Source organism: Meleagris gallopavo, chromosome 10, assembly GCF_000146605.3.
Source record: "Meleagris gallopavo isolate NT-WF06-2002-E0010 breed Aviagen turkey brand Nicholas breeding stock chromosome 10, Turkey_5.1, whole genome shotgun sequence".
In the NCBI taxonomy this organism is placed as follows: domain Eukaryota; kingdom Metazoa; phylum Chordata; class Aves; order Galliformes; family Phasianidae; genus Meleagris; species Meleagris gallopavo.
Genome location: NC_015020.2, coordinates 21,409,245 through 21,428,619, shown reverse-complemented (window position 1 = coordinate 21,428,619; position 19,375 = coordinate 21,409,245). Strand labels below are relative to the sequence as shown.

The 19,375-nt window shown below is 41.1% G+C and overlaps 1 protein-coding gene across 1 annotated transcript in view; it reads left to right on the top strand.

Annotated features, from left to right (window-relative positions):
* Positions 1-19,375, top strand: part of DAB1 (DAB adaptor protein 1) — a 49,743-nt gene extending 30,368 nt beyond the window's left edge. The window contains exons 8-13 of the mRNA XM_010716288.2: positions 1,964-2,020; positions 4,420-4,482; positions 5,585-5,693; positions 6,906-7,454; positions 8,269-8,395; positions 17,571-19,375. Coding sequence (XP_010714590.1) covers positions 1,964-2,020; positions 4,420-4,482; positions 5,585-5,693; positions 6,906-7,454; positions 8,269-8,395; positions 17,571-17,721 — 1,056 coding nt within the window. The 3' untranslated portion in view covers positions 17,722-19,375. The remainder of the gene's footprint in view (positions 1-1,963; positions 2,021-4,419; positions 4,483-5,584; positions 5,694-6,905; positions 7,455-8,268; positions 8,396-17,570) is intronic.

Genomic DNA, 19,375 nt, shown 5'->3' with positions numbered 1-19,375 from the left:
GATCTGAATAGCTAATACCCAGCTCAAAGGTTAATTGCTAATTGCTGGTTAATCAGTATATTTAGTATCCTACATACTCTTTTTAACTTGCTGAGATCTGTATCAGAGTGCAAGATAATTACTGTGGGTATTTTTTATTTTTTTTTTTTTTTTATCACCATGTTTGCTTCATTCTCTGGAATTTCAGAGCCACGCTTTAAGAGACTGCTTTTATCATCTCATCTGCAAAAGTCTAGCAATAGTAATCGGGTTTTTTTCCTGCTGTAAGTTAGCACTGGACCGTTCCTTTCGTAGAACCAGGCTGACTATTCTGGCTCTTGCAGATGTAGAACTGAAGATAAAAAAAATATGCTTCCCACTCTTAGATTTCCCTTTTAAACTCCAAACATTGCTTAGAAAAAAGCTGTTTTTCAGAGTACTTGGCAGTCAGACAGGATGCTGCAGTGGAGGTGGATCATTTTTGGTTCAGGTTTATGAAAGCTGTAGTTCACTTATCTCTTAGTGCTTCTTTACTCCTGTGCTGTTGTGTTGTTTTTTTTTTCCCAGCTCTTGGATTATGTGTTTTTTTTTTTACTGAGCAGTGAAAAGTGTTACGAGGAATTTCATTACTGGCTGGAGCGCTTTAAAAAAGCTTGCTGCTGCTTTAAGGAGCCAGATTTACATAGTTCATGTTTAGAAGATTTACAGTATGTCTCACATGCCTGTATGGGAAGATGGAGCTTTCATTACAGGTTTCATGTCGCCCAGATACAAGGATTAATGCTCGCTCCTCCGCCTCGCTCAGCGCGGATGGCAGCACGCTGCTCTGCTGCCTGAGCTTGTGTGAAGGAGACACATTTTGGGGTAATGAAAGAGAGAAAGTCCAGAGGAACCCACAGAAGGCAAGATCGGGGGTTGGAGTGTCTTAAGAGGCTCCTGGTTGTTTAATATCATCACAGGCTTGGATTGGAAGGGACCCCAAAGCCCCTCTAGATCCACCCCTGCAGATGCGAGATGCAGTCCCACCTGGTAACGGCGTGCCTGCATTGTGCAGGGTCTCTCTGCAGCACAAGTGGGAATTTCCAGCAGTCCAAGCCTGCATGCGTGCTGCCTCCCTGCTGCGTTCCCAGAGCCAACGAGGACTGGGATGAGATGCTGGGGGGGACATTCTGAGCTATTTCGAAGGCTTTTGGAGCTTATTTTGAAATGGGTTTGCAGGGTGGTGATTCCTGTGAAGCTTCTCAGTTGCCTAATGTTTGATTTTTTCAAGGATTTGATTGTTAAGATTCTTTCTTAGGGAAGTTCTCTATTGCTTCAATACGTGTTGTCTGAGATTTGGCATTCTGAGGCCACTTAGGTTGTGATTTGCCTTAAATATGTCAGTGGGTAGAGACCTGTGTGAGTGTGTGGGCACACAGACAGCTGGCTCACAGATTCACACAGACATACAAAAAGAATTTAAATGCAACTTGATTTGTGTAAGTAATAACTGTGGCAAGAAAACCTGCATCATAAATGCTGTTACACTGATGTTAGTTCTTCTAGGCAAGAGGAAAGTGTGCTTTTCCACAAATTTGCTGTTAGAGTTTTGATTCACAACCGTATTTTTTTCCTCTGAGCATCTTAAGCCCTTCCTTTCCCCAAACCATTGAGAAGTTCCATTAATGTCATCAGAACCAGACTTCATCGCGTATGCTAATTGCTGAATTAAGAAACATCTGAAGAAGTAAATAGTTGGGATGCAAGCATTGGCATTGTTGTATCCATCAGAAGATTTAGCACAGATAAATTGTGTTTTTCCCCCATCTTGCAGCATTTGAGCTCATTTTGACTGTGTGATTTCTTATCTGTATTCAATGCAAGATGGAAAGGGTTTTTCATTTCAATAGTGGAGTCATAATTACGGAGGTTATCATTTTCATGCTCAGAAATTCATGTCATTTTCATAAATCATTCATTTCATTTCATAAATCATGCTTTGCAGCTGGAGAATGGAAACTTATTGCTGGACATTGATGAAAATCTTGGTTCAGTCACTCAGGTAAGGTTGTGACACTAAAAATGTTTTAAGGAGATATAGATGAAATCAGCTGTAGGAATAGTGCCATCTAAAAATGTTTTGCTTGGGATTAACTTTGCTGGAACTTAGCTAATATATCAGATGTGAATAATTTAAGAAAGTCTAACGGGTGCATTTGGTTGTGTAATGAGACTGAAATCACAAAAGTAAAAGTTGGTGGCCAGAATCCCACCGCCTGCAGATGGATAACACTGTGTTTGTGGGGACAGCTCTACAAAAAGCTCAGCAGTGATACAGGGATTAAAAAAAGCAGATTTAGGGGTGATGCTGAGCGAGTCGTTTGGAGGGGTGGGGAGAAAGTGGCCTCTTTTGAGGTATGGTGTCTCCTGGCCTCTTGAATCAGCAGCGCCAACGCAAGGCTTGGAGCAGCTTCAGAAGAGTGCTGCCCTTGTCATCATTCCAATCTGTGGGCATTGTAACTAGTGTGTGTGCCCACACTCTGGGTTGTTTGTTTTTTGTAGTATTCAAGCAGGATTTTGGCCATACACTCTAGAATTGGTTTGCCCATGGTTTTCTTCGTTATTCCTTCCTCCATTTCCACGCAGATACTTAGTGTGATATATAGGCTCATATGAAGAAAATGCACTGTTATATGACTAAAGCAATGTGATCTATTTAATATATGGCATGATGTGAGAAAATATGAAATAATTCATCCCTAGGTATGTTTTTAGACATAAAGCTGAGAGTTATCCAAGCTGCTATATAGATTCCAGCTGAAACTGATTGTAGCATTGCTTTTGTAAGGGGGAACAGAGATTGGATTGCAAAAATGTATGAACCTTTGGAACTATTATATATTGAACGATAGTCTTATTTCTTAGAAGAGCATTTATAATAAAAGTGTGGGGTAAAAAGCTCTCTGGGTGTTTTTTCCCCTTTGTTATGCTCTGAAGCTGTGAAGACTGATCAGCTAGCATGGTGTTTAATGTAAGGGCTCAGTGTTGGCTAGATTTGCAGGTCGAGACTCAAGTTAATATCAAGCGTATGTGAAAGGATGTTGCAGAGAGCTGAGATTTGATGAACCGAGTTAATATTGCTACTAAATCCCATTTAGACCAAAAATTCTGGATTCCCATCTGTGTGGGTATGATTGAGTACAGTGCGAAGGAGAAGGAAAGCCCACAAGCAAAAGAAAGGTGATAAAGAATTAGTCCTTGAGCTGCCACCATGGCATTCCTGTATATCCATCCTGCTAAGGGCTGTAGATAGGTTTAGGTTGCCCATGGAGCTCTGAGGTTTGGTGGCCCTAGACTCCAGTTGAGATGATCTGGGGGGAAAGCACCCAGCCAGGGGGGACATCCCTAGGTGTACGACTGCTTCTGCTGCCTTCCACCAAGGTCTCAACGTGAGCACACACAGACCCTGTGGTTATTTCTGTCCTAGTTCACTCATGAGCAGTTTTAAAGACTGGCCACGTTTTGTAGCTCTGCCCGTACTGAAAACACCCATTACCTTAATCATCAGTGTTCGTTAGAATAATGGCCAGAGGTTGAGTGCTGGAATCAGGCTGTCCTGAAATTGACTCTTTGAAAGTGGAGCCTCTCTGAGCGTTATATCCCTATAGGGGTCCTTCAGATTGTTGTATTAACCTTAATTAATATCTTACTCTAATTTCCAGTTAAAATATGAGGACTTCCATGCCAGTCATTTGGCAGAGTGAAGTATTTGCAGCCAGTCAAGGTGCTCCTTATTATGAAAGTGCTTTTTCCCCTCTGGTCCAGTTACATGAGACTTGTACGGGTGACCTATTTTGAGATCAAACTGAAGGATGCCCTTAGAAAACACTTCCAACATGAGTTATATGTAGAGTTACAAACTTATAATAACCCAGTTGTGCATCCTCCTTCAAGTCCACTTATCCAGGTCACACCTGTCCCATGGGCAAGGGGAAATCAGGCAGCACTCTCAAAGTCCTTCCCTTCTGTATCCTTCTGTCACTTCCACAGCCTGCTGCCGTGTTTTAAGACCTTGATTTGGGGATTTGGAAAAGGAGCCAGGGAACAGAGCTGGCGGTAAATTGTGCTTGGTTTTCAGTGATGTTAAGGGCAGAGCAATAATGCATCCAGTCCCATTCAGAGTAGTTTTCTCATGCTTCATTCGTTTTTTAGGGAGGAGAGTTCCCCATAGTATCATTTTTTAGCATCAGCTGCCATCTAGTTAGGTCCATGGGCAATGTAAAAATCCTACAGCTCGAGTCCATGTGTTTCTTCTATATGGAACTGGACATTTGAAGCCTATATGGCTCTTTTGGTTTTGTATTGATGGCTGTTACTAGTTAACTTTACGAGTTGTTGTAAATTAACTTGCTCTTTCTTTTCCTCAAAAGGCAAATGGAGATGTTTTTTTTATCTTTGCAGGCTGTTACCCAACTAGAGCTTTTTGGGGACATGTCCACTCCTCCCGATGTAACCTCTCCCCCAGTAAGTATCCAGGGAAACTGGATGGGGTGTTTTCCTACATCCTATTTTCAGCACATTTATGGAGCATGTTTACAATTCAGGTCATTGGCCATTGCAGTAGGGAGGATTTCAAAGTAGTTTTTATGTTCCAAGAAAATAAAAGTGAAGCAAATTGAATGTGGAATCACTGGTTCTTGAAGAAGTGCAAAAATATCTTCAATTTTTATTTATCTGATATAGGGCTAGGTGTCACATAAGATATAATCTGAACTGCAGATCTCCTTCCCTGGTGTTTATCAGAGCTGCATGCTTCACTGCTCTCTGTCTTGAGCTCCCTGTCTCTTTCCTGTGCTGCAGCAAGATCCAGTTACAGCTGATATATCACAACTCCTTGATTCCACCAAGCACATAGCCCAGAACTGCTATTAAAGACTAAAGAGTAAAGAGAGGGAGGGCTGAATGTGTTTTGAGAGGAATAAAAGCATTCTCAACAGGCTTTTTTGCATCATAAGATGAAAACACAGTCATTTTCCTATGGCATTTTTGAACCTTATGTTAAACTGTAGGGGAGTATGAATATACTGAGAAAATGAAAGTGCTCTGAAGTCACCAGGCTCAGATCTCCAAGGTGTTCTGGAGGATGTCTGGGAGTAGATACTCAAAGTCCTGTCTCCTTGCCCTTAGCTTGCTCAATTAGATTGTGTTTCTCCTTTAATGTGGACCAATGGCTCTGGTCCTGTTGGTTGATTGGAAGCACTGTTATATCTTGCAGATATTTCATTTACCTTTACTGTTTTTCTACATTAATGCCTAAGTCTGTAGCTTATACAGGCTGTCACCTAATGGCTAGAATCACAAGTCTATATATTGGTATTTGTGTATGATTTAGTCCAGACAAAGGACTATTTTTATTTTCCTGTGGCAAATTCTCTCTCTTTTTCTTTTTCTCCTTTCTCCAGCACATTCTAATACTCTTTATTTCTATCGCTTTTCTCCTTCTACATCTTTCCGTTCTTTTTTCTTTCACTTTCTTCCCTCTAAAACTGTGAGCTTCAGAGGAGCAGCAGCGAGTATATGCTGCAGCTGATATGTATCATTTCATTTTATTCCTGTCCCATTGCAGACTCCTGCTACTCCAGGTGATGCCTTTATCCCATCTTCATCCCAGTCACTTCCTGCTAGTACAGACATGTTTGGTTCTGTACCTTTCAGCACTGCTGCCGTACCCTCAGGTAAGAAATCTATCAGAAATATGGGTTTGGCTCAAATTTGGTCACCAGTTCTCAGCTCCGACTTGCATTTCAATCCTCAGGGCACTGTTTTTGTCCACTGGAAGTGGGAAGGATTTTGAGGACAGTGCTGCAGGGAAAGGCAAAATGATTCTTTAACAAGCCAAAAATACGTGATTGTGAATTTAGCAAGATTATTAAAAGCAAAACCCAAAAATGTCACTGGAAGTTCAACAGCAGTTTAGCCATCTGTATAACATACCTTCTAAGTACAGCTGCAAGAGAGAGAAAAGCGGCTGATTTAGCCCTGGTTTCTTTGCAATTGCAGTGAATACCTTGTGCTGTCTTTGGTAAGCAGAGAATGAGACATGAAGGATTTGATTACATTTCAAAAGTACTCCACTTATGTAAACCCTGGTGTTTCCCATAGACTTTTCTGTGTTCCTCAAAGTGCTCAAAATTCAAAAACCGTGTAACGTTCTGCACAGACATGCAAGGAATTGGGTTTTGACTGCTGATCTCTCCCTGGGATACCCAGAGCGCTGCAAAACAGCACTCAACTCCATTTAGGAAGAAGGAGGAGTGCCTTGAATCATTCAACAGTGACTCCTAATTGGTTAACTCCTTATCGGATGGGCTGTGCTGCAGTATCAGATTAGCCACCACATCTCAGAAAGGTTATGCGGATGGTGAAGCATCTGGGGATAATGTCAGGTCACTGCTTAGATGAGGTGACAGTGGGAGCGGGATAGAAGGACGCCTAGGGAATCTTTCATAGCCATCCATACACATATGAGTTCCTGTTCCTTCTTTCATCACTCATTAACTTGGAATCACAAAGCTGGGGGGTTTTTTGCCTTGCAAGGTCCACTTAAAATCAGCCACTGATTGAAACTTTACTTAGTTTTTGGTTGTGGCACATGACTGAGGTCCATGCAGATGTCTTCACAGACACATGTGAGTAGTCACTAAGGAAGAGAGGAGCATTTTGTTCAGAAAAGGAGGATTATGGCCAATATACTCCAACCTATGTTTTTGTATATATGTGCTTGTAATGTGAATTCAAACATGCATTTCCGTTTTCTTTTCAAGGAAAAGCTGAAGCTCTGGGATCACTAATATAGCTCGCATATTTCTGATTTATTGTGTGGCCTTTTCTGCATGCTCCTGACATTACTGGAATTCTTATTTTTCTGCTTTCTTTATTCTTTGAAGGTTATGTTGCCATGGGAGCTGTTTTGCCCTCATTCTGGGGACAGCAACCACTTGTTCAACAGCAGTTGGCCATGGGTGCTCAGCCTCCAGTTGCTCAGGTGATGCAGGGAGGACAGCCGATAGCGTGGGGCCAACCCGGTATTTTTCCTCCTGCCCAGCAGCCGTGGCCGTCTGTAGCTGGTCAGTTCCAACCAACTGCCTTCATGCCAACACAAACTGTTTTGCCTTTACAAGCAGCCATGTTTCAAGGTACCATTGCTCCTATAGCTACTGTTCCACCCACAAGCGATTCCAACAGATCAAGTCCGCAAACAGACAGGCCCAGGCAGAAAATGGGAAAAGAAATGTTTAAAGATTTCCAGATGGCTCAGCCTCCACCAGTGCCATCAAGAAAACCAGATCAGCCTTCCCTCAGTTGTACCTCAGAGGCCTTCTCAAGTTACTTTAACAAAGTTGGGATGGCACAGGAAGCAGATGATTGTGATGACTTTGACATCTCTCAGTTAAATTTGACTCCTGTGACTTCCACGACACCATCAACAAACTCACGTGAGTGTTCGTATCATTTATGCCATAACTTTCCTCAAATGTGACTGCTCCTCAAAGCATTTAACTTTTCATATAGTAAATTGCAACACAGATGTGGACTGAGAACCTTCATGCATGGTCTGGCTTATTAAATGCGTTCCAGCCATAAAGAAAAGTGTTACAGAGACCATTGAAATCAACAGCCCCAGTAGCTGCAGCCTGAAATTTAATTGCTAATAAGACAGTAATATATGCTCTGTGCTAGGGATGTGCCAGCTGGTTGGGAAATGCCGGTAACATTCAACCTTATAAATGATTTTTCTACATCCCATTCAAGGCATACTTTGCACAAAGTAGGAGATGGGTATTTATTCTAATTGCTTGATGTGTTGGACATGTGGGGAAATTCACTGAGCAGCTGTAAAATGAGCTTAGCATGGCCATAGTATGGAGATGGGGGATTTTGCAGATTGCTGAAAAGGAATTCAGGAGGCGTTTACCAGCGGCCAGTCAGAAACCTTGTGTTTTGCTTATCTGCCATAGGGCAGGCGACTCACGCATTCCTAATGTGATGTAGCAGTGTCTCCTTGGTTCCTAAAGACATGAGCCAGATGCAGCCAAACTTAATTTGGAAGCCACTGAATGAAATCAGACCTACAGAATCGATAATGACTTCTCTGTTTAAATTTACATCTTACAGCTCTTTGCTGAAAATGGTTTTCAGGGGTAATGTAAGTTGAGGGCTCTAGAGCATGAGCAAATTTTGTGCTGCTGTGTCTCTGTGAACAAATGAAGAGATATATATTCTATTGCTGTCACCTTAATCTTTGTTTAGCTCAACCCCTGCACCCAGACAGAGTTCTCCATCGAAATCATCAGCATCTCATACCAGCGATCCTGCTGCAGATGACCTCTTTGAAGAGGGGTTTGAAAGCCCAAGCAAAAGTGAGGAGCAGGAGGCTGTGAGTAGCAATAAGGCTTCTAAATACTGATGAGCAATTTTTAGCTAGAAAAATGCTGTTTGGTAGTGTCAGAGATCACTGTTCTAGTAGGACTGGGTGGTATTTAAGGGGGAGCTGCATTTGCAGGTTTGATTTTGACAGCTGGGAACATCAGCATGGCATTTCTGTTGATGTGTCCTAATACTGCATGCAAGGAACCAAACTCAGAGTTCATATCTGAAGTTTATACACATTAACTGTATCCAGTGTACCAACATTCACATAGTGATGTAAGGGAGTCCGAGGTAAAATGACATGAGTGCTGAGGATGCAGAAAGAAATGCGAGAGGTTGTGTGTTAAAAAATGATGGTTGATGTTGTCTTCCACATTCTGGCATCCCAGTTGCTTCCCTCGTTGCATTCCTCAATGTTCTGGCCCTTGGTATTTCTTTGCCTTAGACTCAGTGGACCAAAGCAAGAAATATTATCAAAATGAAGTGACTTTGAATCACAAGGTATCTTAGGCAGATAAGAGCCTAAGTGAGCCAAAGGCAAGAAGGAGTCTATACAAAAAAGGACCAAAGTACAAAATGACACGTATGGTCCTTTCCTGCCTGCATCAGCTGTAGAAAAGCATTATGGCTTTGAGAACATATCAATGGTGAGGTCTCACTTTCTGGTTTTCATGAGATAGGATGTACTTGTTATGCCCACAGCATGAAAATAACCTCATGTTGACTTTTCACTTTCTATTGTTGAGAAAAAAAGGTGTTATGTTCTTGTATTCTAGCCTGATGAGTCTCAGGCCTCATCCAACAGTGATCCATTTGGTGAGCCAACTGGTGATACTATAAGTCCACAGGTCGGTAGCTAGATAGCGCAGGTTGGGGTAGGTATCTGTCCTTTTTTTCTCTACACCCTGAGGTGCTCACTTATTCTTCCACCAGTGCCTACCATTGCTTTCATGGATGCATGGTTTGCTTTTTTTCCTTTTCATTTCTTCCTTTTTTTCCTCTCCATTATCCACGGTGTATTCCTCATACTTGGTGGTTTGCATGGCTTTTGCCATTCACTATGTGTTGCAACTTATGCGAATGTGTGTGTTTCAGCTGCCTGCATGCTTTGAAGAAATGTAGACTTATTTTACTTTGTGTTCGAATTCAAAGGGGGAGTAGGGAATCTGAACCACTACCAATATATTGTATTATGCAGAACAATTTTTTATTAAACCCATTCTGGCCTTTAGTCAGTCGTAACGTATCAAATGGGATAAGACATCTCTCCCATAGACGTAACAAACATTAAATAAAATTATGTTATGATACGGGAATACCTCCACTCAAAATCAATGTGATAATCAGTAGAAGCAGCACATGTATTATCTACATGTAAAAATTATTGAAATGGGTTTGCGTATTTTTACCCCCAATTGCAAATTAAAAGCATCTGAAAGTTACGATCACTGATATTAGCATTGGCAGACCAATGTTTTCAAAATTATTCTTCAAACATTATTCACTGAAACTTAGACAGAGGGGAAAGATGATCTTTTCATCTTTTGTGCTACAGAACACATTGGAAAATGTGGCTGCTAGTGGATGTTCTGTGATTTGTTTCAATACAATATATATGTTCTACCAAAGAGACAGTAAAACTGCAAAGTGTTATGAGTGCTGAGCATTGTTATTCCATCCAAATACTCTCCGGTGTTACTATTTGAAGGATATGTTTCATTATCTTCTCCCTGTCTGCCATTTGTGTTTTGTATTACCCAAATACGTGACCTTATACTGTTTCTGTGCTTCAGCACAGAGCTCCTGGAGCAAATCCATAACAGTGGTAGAACCCTTTTTATTTTTCTACAGAAATCGCTCTGTGTTTACCAGTGACTTATCTGCCCTGAGCCTGCATAATCGGTTTCAACTCAAACTTAATAGTTTCATTAGGAGCCACTTTGTGCACTTAAATGTGGTTAAGAAAAAATGTCTTACAATAACTTAGCTTTGATCCACTTGGGAGTAATAAGATTATCTCTTAATAATATGTAGTGCTGAGAGGAGGCATCTCTCCCTTCTTCTGCTTCACCAACACAAAGCTCAGCTCTTGGGGGCTGAAGCAAAAGCAGTGTTAAGCCTTGTGCTTCCATGAGTCTAAAAATGACAGCGTAAAGATAGAGTCAAGCTGGGCAGGCTGCTTAGCAAGAACATCCATTGGTTATTTTACACCAACATGAGCTGCTTGTACAGACTGATGGTGCCACATAGCACCATTTGCCTTTGTCTGACTCTACCAGCCCTGGCGCAGCCAGCTGTCCCAGCCTCAGGACTTCTTTCTTAGATCAAGAAAGAGGATTTGTCTTTTAGCTGAATCCCACACTCTGCAGACCTACGTGCTCTTGTTTATTATGGTTCATCATCGTCAGGATAATTCAGGAATTCATCACAAGGAGAATAATGATAAAATCTCTTTCTAATTTTCTGCCGCTGAGATAATTAGCATCATTTGTGAGCTAACCACACTCATTTACCTATCAGCAGTTCTGGAAGTAGCTGGAAGCAGTAGCTGAAGGCTGTTGCTGCGTAGTGCTGTGTAAGGCAGTCAAATGAGGGACCCCTTTTGTTCTGTATGTATATAAAACTTACTGAAATATTTTGTTTTACCTGGAAAGTAAAAGTTTGTATGTTGTCAGTCACTCCATATTTTTCTATAGTTACTGTTAGTCCTTGTACAATCTGGCATAAATTAGATATAATTATCCAAAATATATTCCAGGAATTGTTAAATAATGCTACTAATTATCATATTACAGTAACTCCTAAAAGCTGTAGGCAGGAACAGGATGCTGAAGAAGAATATCTCCCCAGTGAAGTTACACTGGCATCATTGTACCTCAGTACTGTGCCATCCAGCAGCAGGCTGTAGGAAATCCACTTGCTAAAACCAGCCCATCTAGTTCTGAAGCCTGCTATCATTACAGTGATGGAAAATCTAATCTCCGTGGAGAATTATCAGCTCAGGACTTATTACTGCATTATGTACTGAGCCCCTCATTTGGGGAGAAACATAATGGAGAGAAGCATGTAGTACAAAAGAATCACAGTCTGCCTAGAAGCCACTTCTGTGTGCTAGATGGAGCTTACTTCCCTCTATCAGAACATGGTTCTTCACACCAACAACAGCACAGCATACAACTCAGATGAATGGACTCTCAGCAGCAAGACACAGCACTGTGTTCAGAAAGTTCAAATACACTTTCTGGGGTTTCTGTGAAATCAGCTGTGCCCATGCAGTATCTTCACTTACTTCATCTTGATGTATTCAGAGTACTCGCATGCCTAGTATTTTGTGCCCTGCTCTTTCAGTATACCTTAGCAATTTGGTTTCTTGGGTTCCTTCTGATGCCCCATGTTCCCATTTAGATGCAGTTCAGCATCTTCCAATAACTGTCTTCGTTTCTCTGTATTTCACCTCTTCCTTTTGTGATCTTAACACTCTCAAAATCCTCATCCTACCAGTAGGCATTCTTACAGACAGCTCTGCTACAAATGGCCATGTGTTCTTTGTAGGTAAATGTGACATTTTATGGATCAGTTACATATTTGTCCCTTTATGTTTGGAGATAAGGAGCAGCCAGGCCTGATTTTCAGTACATCAACTATCTGCAGAACTGTTCACAGTAAGATTTGTATCTAGTTGTCTTCCTTTTGTACAGGAGTAGTGTGGAGAATGAGTAGAGTGAACAGTAAATAGTAAGTCTGCCATCTTCAGCTGATGTACACTTAATCCCTGCTGCTATCTTTAGACTGTGCAGTGGATAACTGTGGTTAAAAGAGAGAGTGGAAAGAGCCAGTGTGCCCTGAATACTGCGATCGGTTGTCAGAAATGCTGCCTCACTCCTTATGGACAATACAAACTGATTCCTGAAGGCAAATTAGCAACAGAGTGAAAGTTCTGAAAGGGAATAAAAGGATATTTGGTAATGAAATTAACCCAATAAAAGTAATTCCAAATGCTGGAATACATATAGCTCTATAGATATGCTTCCCAGTCCAACGCTTGCTCTGGCAGTCATTCATGAGAGATTCTCAGGAAACCTTCAAAACATTTGTGGCTAGAACATATCTTCCTCAAAAGCTTGTTTGGTTGTTCTTTGAAATGTGTGCAGACAGTTGTAAGCCCTCAAAGTGTGTCACACCCTTCATGATGCTATCAGCACTGTCAGGAGAGCAACAGTGCATTTGAATATTTGTCTATCAGCTTTTGGTGGGACTTGGGTGGCCCGCTGCCATCTCCCATCTCGGACCATGTGCCGTTCTTTGTGATGAATGTTCCTAATAATTTCAGTCAGCTCCAGAATAGGCTGCTGAAAGTCTTTATCTAGGCTGTGACCATGCAGTTGGCAGAAATGTAACAACTCAAGGACAAAATACTGGCTTCGTCAGAGAATTCAGACAACCTCAGGAGGTCGTACAAAGCTGCTTCTGCAACCTGCTACTACTTTCTGGCCCCTTTCCGTTGCACTGGGAATCTGGGTGTGCTCAGACATCACAGGCTGTATTTGTAGGATCTGTTGCCATCATTCATCTGTCTCAGTAGGAACTGAATGGAGTTCAGAGAGAAATTCACGATGACTTTAAGTGACCTGTACTCGCCGTAGGCTCTAGAGCTGTTATTCTGCAAAAAGACACAGCAGCAAGCAGAATTAGGAACCTTAGAGAGAAATTAATAGGTTGTGCACTTGGAATGGATCACAGTATAGGAAGCACTGCTTCATTCCGGAGAGATCCTGAAATTATCATTTCAGGCCCTGTTTTTTGTGCTTGTTTATTCATCATCACATTCCCAAGGAACATGAATATGACAAGAAACAGAGAAATCCAGACTAAGGAGCAGAGACATCGTACAAACGTGCCTTCCTCTCACTCCTATGATTCTCTCACTTGACCCCTCCTCCTGTCTATTTTAATATGACCAGTTCTTGCACTGGTTTCTCAGCTCTTCCAGTGTCTCCAGACCCACCTGAAGTAGCCTGGTACCTTCCATTTCTCCACTTTCTTCCTCTGAACAAGAGACAACATACTAGTGGCCTGTGTGCTTGCTTATTGACAATACAGCAATTCAGTTAGGGAACAAATTCTCTGAGCTTTCTGTGTAATGAGGTCATTAAAAGTTCCCCATCTTCTGCACAGCAACTGGTATTCAGGACTCTCGTGGTAATTTAGTGTCTGAGACTTCACTACAATTTGCTTCAGATTGGCTATTGGATTCAGGAATCGTTAAGGAGAATTGACAGAAAAATAAATGGAAAGTATAATTCGATGGCTCTTGTTTTCTTAGGAAGGGAACCCCAAAATGATGGGAGTGTTTCTCTACTACAATTCACTATTTTTCCATATCCAGACTTTAGCAGAGTTCATCTCTTGTTAGTAGTTCTCAACTGTTGTTTTGTTCTTGTTTTCTTTTTTTTTTTCCAGTTTGTGAATGCATAGCATCCTTCTTGATGCTAGAATTACAGACTTTTTAACTACTAGATACTTGAGACTAAGAGATATTCCTGGGCAGGTTTGTAGTAAGAACACAGACACCTTCCAGCCACAATCCCTAACTGGCAGGTTGCTATATTTCTGTGGCTAATAGAGGCTAATTATATTAAAAACAGGCAACATTGAGTCACGGGTTGTTAATGGGTGAGTAGGAGTTACTGGTGTTACCACCAAAAGATATTTAAATATTGCTTGCCGAATGTACTATGTCCTACTTTATTAAATCAGCATGCAATTGAGAAGATGCATTGCACTCCTGCTTCCCTTCACTTGCATCCCCAGCACAAGGTTCTCGTTTTGGCTGGCGTTTCAGCACTCTTATTTCATGAAACTCAATCATTTGAGCCTGCCCTTTCTGATCAGTCAGCCAGGAGTAAAAGCAGTGCTGAGAATCTATTGCAAAGGGCAAAGAAATCTCTGCAGGCCTCACCTCTACAATTCAGTACAACTTGCCTGGAGCTTTGCACATAGCAGGGTGCCTTGCAATGATGAAAGGACTACCCGTGTAAAAAGAACTGCTCCCTAACCAAGTCCTGTGTTACATTTTGTGAGCCAGCTCACTGACACAAGCCCAAATAGATACTGAATCTGTCGGAGATTTCTCCCATGTCTGCTGAGGGCCAGATGTTAATACCTTTAGATTGGATGCAACTTCACTTGTAGTGAGTACATAATGTTATTCAAAACCATTAGGAACCTCGTTATCTCATGCAGTAGTATAGGCTACCACAAGTCCCTACTGCTTACTACAGCGTTGTTTGTTGTGCAAAATGTTCCTTAAAATTGGAACAACTAACAGATTTTAAACATGATGTATCTCTGGAATATGTAAATGCATCGTACGAAAGGAAAAATTTCTCCTCAACAGTTCCTGCAGTGAGATTCAAGAGAGTTCTTAACTCAGCATTGCACAGCATACTTCTAGATACCTAAACATTTGGGTGTTTTAACTTGAGGCAGTGTACACTTGGACTTCTCCTGTCCAACCTGCCTCTTCAGTCAGGTATCTGATCTGTGATTTCATATCCTCATTCTTCAGTATTTCCTAATTTAAATGCTGCTCTTCAGCACAGGAGCCATGTCAGTATGTGAGGGTGTAGGTGAACGCTGCTCTGGAAGGAGCCTCCAAACACAAATGAAAACATTTGCTTTTTAAGCATCTACCAGAAATTGCATAACCCAAAGTTGATGGAACCCTTCAAGTGTAATTTAACAGCAAAACCAGATGCTGCCACTTGTCTTCTTATTTCATCCCTGCAGGCTGATGAATGTACGTCAGGAGTGCTTTGGGGCCAATCATATAGAATTGAAAACACTCAATTGGAAGCCTTGTATGCCATCTTATCTAATCTTTTTTTTTTTTTTTTCTCTGAAAAAGACCCTTTTTTTTTGGTTTGCTGGTTTATTTCCCTTTGAATCTGTTCCTAATGCAGTAATAGAAGTAGAAAGCAGAAGATGTCAGTGAAACAGCTCTGCTAACACTTTGGTTCTCCTGCCTTTTAGTTACATTTCCTGTGGCTTTTCTGTGGAGGGCATAAAAAGAAGGCAAGTGGGTATTTCTGCTTCCAAAACCTTCCCAAACAATCCTTTTGAAAGCCCTCCTGCCTGTCACTAGAGGAAACTGTTTGGGGAGTCAACAGGTCTCAACTCTCCTTCTGTTTCTCCTCTGGCTTTTACTGCTCTTTTTGCTCTATGGAGGGCCACTATCAGTTCTTCACAGATGCTATTTGCAATGTTGAGCTGCAGTCAAGATTCACTGATGAATTATCTCAGAATAATATTAGAAGACAAGTCTCATACACTAAGAAGAAAAATGAGGCATCTAAATGGAAAAATTACCAAAAAAAATACGTAAGAACATGATTTTCACTCAAAATACTCAAAAAAAAAAAAAGTTAACTCAAATCATTGAGAAATGAAGGCTGTTGCCATATGAAGTGTATGTTCAGATAAATATTGGGCATTTACAAAAGGTGGGGGCACGTAATTTGAGTCTCCATCATGGACTGTTGAAAGTGCCAATAGCCAACAATGAACTCCTCTTCCAGTGATGCCAGGTGACCCTTGGGACACCTGTTCTTTCCATGTGTCTGTGTACCTTACAGACATTAGAGGACGTCTCTAGAAAACACATGTGGTGTTTCAAAAGGCCTTTATTTTCCCTAAGGAACTCAAAAAAACAACATCCTTTGTTCCCCTTTTCTTCTCTTTCCTTGTTGCTTCCCTTTGCAGTCACCTCAGGCTCAGCACATGCCTGAAGAGTGGTCTGGTCTGTGTCAGCTTTCCACATTAATTAGTACAGATTTTCTCAGAACTGGCAGTGATAGATCATTCTGCTAGCTTCGTGTCTGCAGTACATGAAAATTGGCATAGGTGGGCTCAGCACACATGATGTGAGATGCAGTTATTTACTCTCACTCATCTCTTCTGATTACCTTTGGTTTTTCAAGGTCATCAGATGTATTTGCCTCTTGCTGTGGATAATTTCAGCAGCCTTTATTTAATCATTCAGAGAGATTTTGCTCATTCTCTTTTAATGCTCATAGTGTTCTCAGGGCTTCTTGTAGGTAAGAAACAGGGAAGAAGTATCTCTGCAGGCTGCAAAAATGGAGCATCTTCAACAGCAGCAATTACCAATCAGTGCCACCTCCTACCAGATGTTTCTGTGATCTGCAGTGCCCAGTGCTTTGCCAGCCTTCAAAGGGTTTTGCCTAAAGTCAGCTTTTGCTGGTACTGCTGTACATGAGTTGATTTGAACTTGGTTAAATTCAACTCTGTGGCATGGTATTTGAATATTTATTGAGCTGTGGAGAGTTAATGCAGTATGGCATTAATTAGCCTTTTTGCCTGTCTTGTTCTTAAATGTCATTTTTAGTTTAATAAATTCGTTTCTGGAAATGAAGGAGAGTGAATTGCAGGCTCCATGGCTGGTTTGCCTCACTCTGCAGCCAGGATTGCGAAAGCACCAGGTGTCAGCTCTGAAGTAGCACTGAAAATACAGCTGCTTTCCTCAACATCTAGGAAATTCCTAAGAAAAACCACCATCCTTTCCTCCCTGCTTTAACAACTGTACTAATGGCTATGCAGATCCCTAAGCAAGCTGTTCAGAGCCAGCTTTTCTCGTTCTTCATAGGCAGCACACACCACATAGCTCTGAAAATACTGCTATTTTCAATCCCGTCGCAGCTTCATTAGCTCAGCTTTCAGCAGCAGATTCTGCTTGCAGTTGTTTTCCTACCTGAGCTGTGTGAAATCCGTGGCTGAGTACCATAGCTGTGCTGTTGGGTGGGATGCTCAGCCCGACGTAGCAGCCTTTTGTGCCAGCTGCATTTCTGGCCCGTAAACTTCAAAACACCCAGTTGTACAAAAATCATTTCATTTCTCCATGTGTCTATGCCCAGCAATACCTCCTGAGGATCGGTGCACAGCCAATAAGGAAGAGGAAATTGATTGTAAGCATGCCTTTCCTGAAACAATGTCATATTTCCTTCACAACCCAACTGGGGTGCCGCGATCGCTACAAAACAGCACAGAAAACAAACACTTCCTTTGGGTTTTACTCACGAGGTATTGCTGTCCTCAAGCAGATGTTGTGAAAATGTTCTCAAAATGTCTGGAGACATCTCCGCTTATTTTATTTTTATCATCCCCAGGAAGCAGAACCTCTCTACGCCCAGATCAACAGACCTAAGAAATAGCATTGGTACGGGCTTGCGGTGCTCCGAGACTCGAATGAAACCCAACCACCTGGCAGGCCTTTGGCTCTCTTGCTTTTTTCCGATTGATTTTGTCTGGCAAGGATAGATGATTGCCCTCCTGGACTGGCTCTATGAGCGTTCCTGACAATTTTTGGCAACCGATGGCAGATCCCAATGGCAGCACAAAGTGACAGCTCCCTGCTTAGCGCACCAGGAGTCCGGCCCTGTCCCCACAGCTCATGGGTATCCAGACTAGGAAATCTCACTCCTCGCTCTTCTTTTCAACATTTCTTGTCTTGTGTATGCCACATATAAATAATGAGCATTCCTTTTCTTTCGAGCAAAAAAGCAGAATCTGTATGTAGCAGTGGCATCATCATTCAACAGCCTTTTGGGCACAAGTCGGCACTTTTTATGTCACGGTGACATGTTTTTCATCATCATTTACATCAGGCTGATCCTGACTTTTTTTTTTTTCCTTGTGTAGGCATATTTAAACAGCAACAACAGAAAAATACTGGCAGTGTCATTTTTTTTGTATTTCTTATTCTGTAGTTTTGTATGAGTGACAGATCCAAGAGCAAAACGCCTCCTGCGGAAATGATTCTTAACTTGAAACCACAGAATAAAACTCTGTTGTTTATCCATCCGGACTGAAAATGTTGCCAAATGTACCTTTAAGTTCTAGTGCATCATGAGGAAGAAATGCTGCTTTTCTGTTTGAATACTCATGTTGTGGGTAGAGAAAAGACATGGAATCCCACTGATGGAAGAGACGGAAGATTCAGTATTTCCTAGGAAACTCTAAACAAAGTACAGAAAAGGAATATTTTTATTTCTTCAGTATCTTGCTGCTGTAATGCTATGCAGACAAGTGTTTTCTTCTCTGTGTGCCATTTTTGATGAAAAAAAAAAAAATCATTTGCCAAATAATACTGGTATGATTCTGGTTTAGGAAGTTGGATGAAACAGACTTTAAAAATGGGACAAAGGTGGCATGGATTTTGGAATAACGAACTGATTCTGTGATCAAATTGTTCATCTTTATCACTTTTTGTACATCAGAAAAAAATCAAATGGGATTTTTATTTTATAACTTGAAAAAAAAATCTTACTGTTAAACTCTTTAATTGTTTAAGGGGAAATGGCTTTAAGGAGTTTGAATGAAAATTGCCAGGTTTTTTTTGTTTGCTTTTTTGTTGTTTTTTTTTTAATGTAAATATAAATGTTATGAGAATTCTTTTACTAATGCCATTACACAGTAGAGAAGGTAGCAAGTTGCAGTGCTTGGGAGGTGTGGCAAACCCAGTTTGTGGTTCTCACATCACATACGTTTTCTCACGTGCTTACGATAATGGGCTGAAGCTCAAGAGCATTTGCAGAAGGCAGTCAGCTTGTCAGCAACTATTGAAATTAATGGGAACACATGATTTTATGGTGTAGCTTCTTCACACAGGCATACTCTACTTAAGAGAAATCACATTTTCATTGGCATTCCATTATGATTCCAGAACCTCTGCATAGAAGTCATCGAGCTGTTTACACACAGAATGAAAGAATTTAAAACTTCCGTTTTTTTACATTTATGAAGCAGAAGTGCAGTGTTTGGGTTCATATGTTTAGCACATGATTTTCATAAAGAATCTATATATTTTTGCCCTACAGAGAATTGTTATACAGGTCAAATGTGTTTTCCTGATGTTCCTATGCAGTTACAGTATATTGAATTTAGTGGTTTAACACTAAGAAGAAAAGAAAAA